Source organism: Ammospiza nelsoni, chromosome 18 (genome assembly GCF_027579445.1).
Source record: "Ammospiza nelsoni isolate bAmmNel1 chromosome 18, bAmmNel1.pri, whole genome shotgun sequence".
NCBI classification, from domain to species: Eukaryota; Metazoa; Chordata; class Aves; order Passeriformes; family Passerellidae; genus Ammospiza; species Ammospiza nelsoni.
The window spans coordinates 4275565-4285010 of record NC_080650.1 but is presented as its reverse complement, the minus strand read 5'-3'; the positions used below and the strand labels follow the sequence as shown (position 1 = coordinate 4285010).

General features: G+C 63.1%; 1 protein-coding gene across 1 annotated transcript; it reads left to right on the top strand.

Moving 5' to 3' along the window:
• The first annotated feature begins 1097 nt into the window (after positions 1-1097).
• Positions 1098-7336, top strand: TRPV4 (transient receptor potential cation channel subfamily V member 4). The gene is made up of 15 exons (XM_059485150.1): positions 1098-1456; positions 2518-2690; positions 2848-3000; positions 3110-3250; positions 3442-3740; positions 4175-4354; positions 4438-4596; positions 4704-4796; positions 4953-5026; positions 5112-5277; positions 5470-5536; positions 5744-6057; positions 6183-6310; positions 6501-6622; positions 6877-7336. Exons 1-15 carry the CDS (start codon positions 1107-1109, stop codon positions 7008-7010), a joined length of 2553 nt encoding a protein of 850 aa, XP_059341133.1. The 5' UTR covers positions 1098-1106; the 3' UTR covers positions 7011-7336.
• The last annotated feature ends 2110 nt before the right edge of the window (positions 7337-9446 follow it).

Genomic DNA, 9446 nt, shown 5'->3' with positions numbered 1-9446 from the left:
AATCTGTCAGCTCTGTGTCCCCCAGGGCTGCACTGTCCTTTCTGGGTGTCCCCAAGTGTGGCAGGGAGAAGGGGGTCGCTGCCTGAGCCCCCTCCCTGTCACTGCAGGGTTTGGGGCCGTTTTCTCCCTCATCCCCCGTGCCCACCGTGTGGCTGCCAGCACCCTGTGCCTCATTCGAGCCCTTTCCCCGGCCGGGCTGCCCTCCTGACGAGGCCCAGCCTGCCCCTGTGGTTGTCGCACAGAGCTTCAGCCCAGCACTAAATGACACGTTTCCCGCTGCTTTTTCCGTCCCGGGAGGGCTGAGCTCCCCGCGGGCAGGAGCCGTGCTGAGCCCTGACGCTGCTCAGGGTTTCTCCGGAGGGTTTTGGTGGGAAGCGGGGCAGGGGGAGTGCCTGGGGTCAGTCACCTGTCCGTGCCGCGGACGTGGCGGGCAGGACGCGGTGACACGGTACAGCGCTCTGCTGGCACGTCTCTCCTTCATCCCCACGTCCCTCTGGGTAACCTAAACCCGTAATTTCTTGTCCCAGCCGCTGTTCCTGCCCCCCCGTGCCGCTCCCATCCCCTCCCGGTGCCCAGATCCGCGTCCCACCGAGCCCCCCTGGCTTGGGGAGCATCAGGAGCAGCCCTGGCCCCGCTCCCAGCCCTGCAGCTGTGGCAGCTCCTGCTGCCTCTGGGCGCTTCCTTGGATGTGGGGAGTATCCCAAGGAATGTTTTCTTTCCTTGGGCGGCAGATCGCAGCGCACAGGGTCTGCTCTGTGCCCTGTCCTGGGCTGCACCCCGGCTGACCGCAGCGGGGCCGGGCTCGCCCTCGCCCAGCGCCGCAGCCCGAGGGGCCCCCGCAGACGTGAGGGGTCCCCGCAGAGAGTGGGTGGGTGCCGAGCAGAGCCGGGACAAGGCAGGACCGGTCGGGAGATTCTGAGCTACAGCGGGTCCCAACCTCTGCCTGGGTGGGTGAGGGAGCTGTCCCGCCGCGGGGAAAGGATGGGGAGGGTATTTTGGGGGTGACACGGAGTTTTCCTCTGCCAGGTCTCCTGCTCTCGTGGAAGGAGCCGGGGGTGACAGCCAGCCAGGCGGGTCAGCCGTGCCCGTCCCTCCGGGCAGGGACCATGGCAGACAGCGATGCCGCGGAGGGCGCGGGGGAGGACGGCTCCCTGCAGAACGAATCCTTCCCGCTCTCCTCTCTGGCCAACCTGTTCGACAGCGAGGACACCCCGAGCCCCGCCGAGGCAGCCCGGGGTGCCCCCGGCGCCGGGGATGGAAAGCAAAACCTCCGCATGAAATTCCACGGGGCCTTTCGGAAGGGCGCCCCGAAGCCCATGGAGCTGCTGGAGGCCACCATCTACGAGTCCCCCGTGGTCCCCGCGCCCAAGAAAGCCCCCATGGACTCCCTGTTCGACTACGGCACGTACCGCCACCACCCCAGCGAGAACAAGCGCTGGCGCAGGAGGGTCGCGGAGTGAGTACGCGACAGCCCGGTGGGGATGGGGACGTTCTGTTGGGGACACCCCCGTGGGCTTGGAGACGTTCAGCTGGGGACACCTCGGTGGGGTTGGGGACGTTCTGTTGGGGACACCCCGGTGGGTTTGGGGACGTTCTGTTGGGGGCACCCCCGTGGGGATGGGGACGTTGACCGCCCGGTGGGGATGGGGATGTTCTGTTGGGGACATCTCGGTGGGGATGGAGACGTTCTGTTTGGGACATGGGGGGACCTCCGAGCGGCACTTTGGGGTGTTTTGGGCAGAGGTGCCGCGCACAGGGAGCAGCTCCCAGCGGGTCCCAGTGGCTGTGCCGTGCCGTGGAGCGGCTCCGCAGCCCCCGGTACCGGGAGAGCGCTCCCCTTCCCCCTTACGGACACCATGAAAGAAGCTCTGTGCGCCCGGCCGCTCCCCTGGCCGGTGCGGCCGTCTGGCTGCGGCATGAAAAGGCTTTTCAGGAGAGCCTCCACCCTGCCCGCGCCAGGAAACCGGAGCCGGGGGGGGCAGCCCGCGGCCGGACGCACAATGCCCCTCTGTGCCGGGCACCTGGGGCGGCCCGCCAGTGTCCCCACCCAGGGGTGCAGCCGTCTTAGGAGAGCGGCTGGAGGGGGCCGGGATGCCCCATGAGCCCTCAGACTGGAAATCACCGGCTGGAGCAGCCGCCAAACGTCCTGCCCCCATTCCCGGGGCGCGGAGCTGCCCCCGGTCCGTCCCCCCCGCTCCGCTGCCGACTGCTCCGACCGGTCTGGCTTCACCCGTGGTGCCGGAGCGTGACAAACCCGCGGCCCGTCCCTGCTGGGGGGCACAGCTGGGGGCCCCAAGCGCTGCAGCACCTGGGTGGGAGCTGGAAAGAGCTGGCAAGGCACTGGCAGCACTGCGCTGCTGTGGACGGGGATGCTGCCCTGGCCTCACCGGTGACCCCGGCCCGGAGATGTCCCCAAGTGCCTGTCCCCAGTGGCTGAGCACCCTCAAGCTCGTCGCACAGGTGGGGGAAGCCGAGACAGCGGCTCCTGTTTTCCCAGCGCTGGCGTTTCCCCCGCAGGAAGCAGCCGCCCGCCGCAAAGGGGCCGGCTCCCGACCCGCCCCCCGTCCTCAAGGTCTTCAACAGACCCATCCTCTTCGACATCGTGTCCCGGGGGTCTCCGGCCGGCCTGGACGGGCTGCTCTCCTTCCTGCTCACCCACAAGAAGCGCCTGACAGACGAGGAGTTCCGAGGTGAGGACCTGGCTGCTCCTTGCCCTGCTGCCAGGGCTGGGCTGTGACCCCTGGCGATCCCTGTGTTCCCGAGGGATGGGCATGCACAGCTCTGGCATTGGGAACCGGGGCCCTGAGGGGTTTGCCCTGGCCCCCTGTCAGCACCCTCCACTCGCAGAGCCCTCCACGGGAAAGACCTGCCTGCCCAAAGCCCTGCTCAACCTGAGCGGGGGCAAGAACGACACCATCCCCGTGCTGCTGGACATCGCCGAGAAGACGGGGAACATGCGGGAGTTCATCAACTCGCCCTTCAGGGACGTCTACTACCGAGGTGGGGGACACTGGGGTGGTTCAGGGACCGGAGAAGGGACCTGGGGAGGCTGGGACGCGGGGGGAAATTGCCGGGACAAGGTGGTGGCTGACAGGCGGTGCTGGCACAGGTCAGACAGCCCTGCACATCGCCATCGAGCGCCGCTGCAAGCACTACGTGGAGCTGCTGGTGGAGAAAGGAGCGGATGTCCATGCCCAGGCCCGCGGCCGCTTCTTCCAGCCCAAGGGCGAGGGTGGCTACTTCTACTTCGGTGAGCAGGGAAAGACCCGGGGGGATGCATCCCGAGGTGTCCCCGCAGAGGGGAAGGGTGACAGGAGCCGCGGTGTTGTGTCCCCGCAGCGGGGAAGGGGTGACAGGTGCTGTGTCCCCACAGCGGGGAAGGAGTGACAGGTGCTGTGTCCCCACAGTGGGGAAGGGGTGACAGGTGCTGTGTCCCCGCAGGTGAGCTGCCGCTGTCTCTGGCCGCCTGCACCAACCAGCCGCACATCGTGCACTACCTGACGGAGAACGGGCACAAGCAGGCGGACCTGCGGCGCCAGGACTCCCGCGGCAACACCGTGCTGCACGCCTTGGTGGCCATCGCCGACAACACCCGCGAGAACACCAAGTTTGTCACCAAGATGTACGACCTGCTGCTCGTCAAGTGCGCCAAGCTCTTCCCCGACACCAACCTGGAGGCGCTGCTCAACAACGACGGCCTCTCCCCGCTCATGATGGCGGCCAAGACTGGCAAGATCGGGGTATGGTGTCCCCTCCGTATTTGGGGACATCTCCCTGCTGTCCCTGCTGAGCCCTGTCACACTCAGTGCATGCACGGCTTCTCTCTGCAGATGCTGGTGGAAACCTGGATGTGCAGCCCTATTAACCTGGCTAATTAACATCCCTTTGCGTTCTGGCCCTTTCCCAATTAACTCCAGACCCTCACACTGCCCATCTTCTCCCCTGGCCTGCCCTTGGCCTCTGGTGGGGCAGGCAGGGGAGTCACCAAAAGCTGCAGCATCCTGCAGGGCTGTGACAATGCCTGCATCAGCCCAGGAGCACCTGGGAGTACCCTGAGCCCACTGGGATGCAGGGAGGGGGTTGGGGGATGCACCCAGGATGGGGTGGGAGGAGAACAGGGTGCCCCAAGCAGGTCTGGGGGCAGCAGTCCTCCCTCCATCCCTCCCTCTGGTAGATCTTCCAGCACATCATCCGGAGGGAAATCACGGATGAGGACGCCCGGCACCTCTCCAGGAAGTTCAAGGACTGGGCCTATGGCCCTGTTTACTCCTCTCTCTATGACCTCTCCTCGCTGGACACCTGTGGGGAGGAGGTGTCCGTGCTGGAGATCCTCGTCTACAACAGCAAGATCGAGGTGTGCAGGGCTGGGGGGACTGGGAGGGGTCTGGGGGGCACTGGGTGTCCCTGTCCCCTCTGCCATCACCCATGTCCCACCAGAACCGCCATGAGATGCTGGCTGTGGAGCCCATCAACGAGCTGCTGAGGGACAAGTGGCGCAAGTTTGGGGCTGTCTCCTTCTACATCAGCGTGGTCTCCTACCTCAGCGCCATGATCATCTTCACCCTCGTCGCCTACTACCGCCCCATGGAAGGCCCCGTGAGTCCCCAGGCTGGCACAGCCCTGCCTGGCAGGGGTGTCTGGCAGAGCTCTGTGCCAGGGCATGAGGCAGCAGCTCAGCTCTGTTCTCTGTCCTCTCCCCACAGCCGCCCTACCCGTACACCAGCACCGCCGACTACCTGCGCCTGGCCGGGGAGATCATCACCCTCCTCACTGGAATCCTCTTCTTCTGCACAAATGTCAGTGTGGCAAGCCAGGGGGTCCTCCCCTGGCACCTCTTTGGGGTCTCCAGGGGTGACAGCCCTGTCCCCTGAGGCATCCACCCCTGCCAAAGTGGCCCCAGACATGGGGACCCTGCCCCTCGAGACCCTCCAAGCTCTGCCTCTCTCCCACAGATTAAAGACCTGTTCATGAAGAAGTGCCCAGGTGTGAACTCCTTCTTCATAGATGGCTCCTTCCAGCTGCTCTAGTACGTGGGGAGCCCCCAGGGCCACCCTGAGCCATTGTGCCCCCCAGGCTCGTGGCTGCAGGGTGTGACCCCAACTCTCCTGCAGCTTCATCTACTCGGTGCTGGTGATTGTCACGGCGGGGCTGTACCTGGGGGGCATCGAGGCCTACCTGGCTGTCATGGTCTTTGCCCTGGTCCTGGGCTGGATGAACGCCCTGTACTTCACCCGTGGCCTCAAGCTGACAGGGACCTACAGCATCATGATCCAGAAGGTCTGGTGGGGTCTTGTCCTTCTCCAGGGGTGATGCTCTTGTGGAATTACAGCCTGAAGAGGTCCCTGCAGGCTTTGTGAAGGGTTCCTGTGGCTCTCCACTGGGCTGGGAGCAGGGCAGTTGTGCCAGTGGCACAGCTTGGTGATGATGCTGTGGTCCAGCACACCTCACCCTGCCCTCCATCACTTTCAGATCCTCTTCAAAGACTTGTTCCGCTTCCTGCTGGTCTACCTGCTCTTCATGATTGGCTATGCATCAGGTAACCAGGGCAGGGACAAGCCCTGTGGTTCAGCCTGACTGGGCAGGGGGCTGCAGACCTCCAGCTCCATCCCGCCTGCCCACAGCCTCAGCCTTTGCCTCCTGTCATGGTGAGAAGGTCTCAGCCAGCATGGAGCCACGCTGGGGCCCATTGTGGATCCTGTCCTTGTCACAGCCCCACACGCTGTCCCTGTCCCTTCTCCCCCAGCCCTGGTGTCCCTGCTCAACCCGTGTCCCAGCAGTGAGTCTTGCAGCGAGAAGTCCAACTGCACAGTGCCCACCTACCCGTCGTGCCGGGACAGCCAGACCTTCAGCACCTTCCTGCTGGACCTCTTCAAGCTCACCATCGGCATGGGCGACCTGGAGATGCTCGAGAGCGCCAAATACCCCGGCGTCTTCATCATCCTCCTCGTCACCTACATCATCCTCACCTTTGTGCTCCTGCTTAACATGCTCATCGCCCTGATGGGCGAGACCGTGGGCCAAGTCTCCAAGGAGAGCAAGCACATCTGGAAGCTGCAGGTACCACCACATCTGGGCGTGGCGGGATGGGGGCTCCAGGAGCCGCCTGTGGCTGTGGGGCTGCAGCATTGAGCTCCATGGGTGAGGGACCTCCATGCTCAGGCAGTCCCTGGTGTCCCTGGCAGTGGGCCACCACCATCCTGGACATCGAGCGCTCCTTCCCGGTGTTCCTGAGGAAAGCTTTCCGCTCGGGGGAGATGGTCACCGTGGGGAAGGGCACGGACGGGACTCCCGACCGCCGCTGGTGCTTCAGGTAAAGGTGGGCGCCCTCGGGGGCTGGGGGGGCAGCTTTGCCTGTCCCAGCAGCATTTTTGGGGGGCTGGCACCGTGCAGCACTCATTTGCTGGGTGCTTTGTAGTGGTCTGTAACTGGTGTTGCTGGTGGGTGCTGAAGGTCCTGCCCCAGCTCCCGTGCAGCCCCTGTGGCTCTGACCTTCCCTACAGGGTGGACGAGGTGAACTGGTCCCACTGGAACCAGAACCTGGGCATCATCAGCGAGGACCCGGGCAAGAGCGACACGTACCAGTACTATGGCTTCTCCCACACCGTGGGCCGGCTGCGGAGAGGTGAGCACCCTGCTGGGGGCTGGGACATCCTTCTAGATGTTCCTTGCAGCCTCTGACAAGCCCCAGGAGCAGTTCTGGGGCTGGGACATCCCTCAGGATGCTGCTGGCAGCCTCTGACGAGCCCCAGGAGCAGATCTGGGGCTGGGACATCCCTCAGGATGCTGCTGGCAGCCTCTGATGAGCCCCAGGAGCAGATCTGGGGCCCTGGCGAGCAGCCACAGGTGGTCTTTGTCCATCTCCCACCCTCTCCACAGATCGGTGGTCGACCGTGGTGCCCCGCGTGGTGGAGCTGAACAAGAGCTGCCCTCCGGAGGAGGTGGTGGTGCCCCTGGGGACCATGGGCGCAGCAGAGCGGCGGCACGGCCATGCCCCGAGCTCCCCGCTCTAGCACGGCAGCACCGGCAGCCCACGGACTCTGCCCGGGCCCTGGAGCGGCTCCGGGATCGCCGCTGGGCTGGATGGAAGGTGCTTGTCTGCTCCTCAGGGATTCCTGCAGCCTCTGTCCCCTCCGGTGTCCCGCCTGGATGGGGATGCCTGGAGCTGCCCCGGTCTCGGCTCTCACCGAGCGCCACTGCTTCACCTCGCTGTGCCGGGGCCGTGCCGTGCCGGGAGCCTCGGGACGGGATGGGGAGCACGGCCCCGCTGAGGCCGATGGTTTTGCCACAGAGTTTTGCACAAGGTTTATACGGTTATTTATTTAGGAATAAAGACTGACGCGCCACCGCCGTGTCCTCCTGGCGCTGAGTGATTCGGTGTGGGACAGTCAGGATGCCAGGAGGGTTTGGGGAGGGACAGGATGGAGGAGCTGCCTGCCCCCAAATTCTAACCAAGCCAAACCGTGCCGAGCCGTGCCGTGCCTTTGGGCATGGTCACCCATCGGGCTGAACTCAGGTGTGGTGCAGGGCCGTGGTGTGCAGGGATGTGATGATGCACAGGTGTGACAATTGTAGACAATGCACAGGTGTGATGCACGGTTATGATGCACAGGTGTGACACGTGGATACGATGTACAGGTGTGACACAGGGATATGATGATGTACAGGTGTGACACAGGGATACGATGATGTACAGGTGTGACACAGGGATACGATGATGTACAGATGTGACACATGGATATGATGCACAGGTTAAAGGGAGTTAAGGAAAAGAGAAATTAAGGAAATAAAATCACAGAATCCACGTGAAAGTAATGGATAAGGCAGGGATGTTATGATGCACAGGTGTGGTACACGGTTACGATGCACAGGTGTGACACATGGATATGATGCACAGGTGTGACACGGGGATGCAATGCACAGGTACAGTGCACAGTTATGATGTACAGGTGTGGTGCAGGGATACGATGCACTGGTGTGACACATGGATATGATGCACAGGTGCAGTGCAGGGATTTGATGATGTACAAGTGTGACGGGTGTGATGCGATTCAGGTGCGATTCAGGGATACGATGTACAGGTGCGGTGCACGGTTACGATGCACAGGTGTGACACTCGGTGACAATGTACAGGTGCAGTACACGGTTACGATGCACAGGTGCGGTGCAGGGATGTGATGATGTACAGGTGTAACACATGGATACCATGCACAGGTGCGGTGCAGGGATGGGATGATGTACAGGTGCAGGGATGTGATGATGTGCAGGTGCGGTGCACGGTTACGATGCACAGGTGCGGTGCAGGGATGTGATGATGTACAGGTGTGACACATGGACACCATGCACAGGTGCTGTGCAGGGATGTGATGATGCACAGGTGTGACACATGGATACCACCGCAGGGATGTGATGATGTACAGGTGTGACACATGGACACCATGCACAGGTGCGGTGCAGGGATGTGATGATGTACAGGTGTGACACATGGACACCATGCACAGGTGCGGTGCAGGGATGTGATGATGCACAGGTGTGACACATGGACACCATGCACAGGTGCGGTGCAGGGATGTGATGATGCACAGGTGTGACACATGGATACCACCGCAGGGATGTGATGATGTACAGGTGTGACACATGGATACCATGCACAGGTGCGGTGCAGGGCTGCAGTTCGCGCTCGCTCCACTGGAGGGCGGCACACACCGCGCGATGCGGGCCCGGTCCCGGTCCCCCGGGCTGACCCCGCACCCCGAGCGCGGCGCTGGGGCCGCTACCGGACCGCGGCAAACCAGCTCCCCGCATCCCCAAAACATCCGTGCCCCATCCCCTCCCGCCCCTAGCCCATCCCCATGGATCCCCATGCCATTCCCATCCTCAGCCCATCCCATCCATCACCCCTCTGTAACTCCTTTCCTCCTCATCCTCCCTGCCACCTGCAGGGGTGAGCGTTCCTTTAACAGCTGGATTTGGTACGCGGTACGTACTTTGGGCCGGCACCAGTGACATGGTGACACGGTGACACTGACAGAGACCCTGGCCAGGGCCTGGGGACTGCCCTGCTCTCTCAGCAAACACTTTAGCAGCAGAGGGGACGCTTCATCTTCCAACTCGATGAGTCGCCGTCAGCGTTAACGGCACCGTCTCCGTTTAAATGTGATTTACATACATCTCTCATATTGTGGTTTAAGTATTTCCCCAGGGTGAGGGATGAATATGTTTCATTATCGCTCCTTGGGAGAGGCGGAGGTGGCGGCTCCTGCTCCATAATAGAGTGAGGAGCTGAGCTGCTCTGCTTCTAGGCTGGATCTTGGGTGAAAACAATGAACTTGGCTTTCACCTGACTGGGTCTGCAGTGGGCAGTCCTGGCTGGGCCGTGTGTGGTGGCTGGGGAGCCCTGGAGTAGGACTCAGCCAGAGATGGGCTCAGCACCGTGGCTGCCCCCGGCT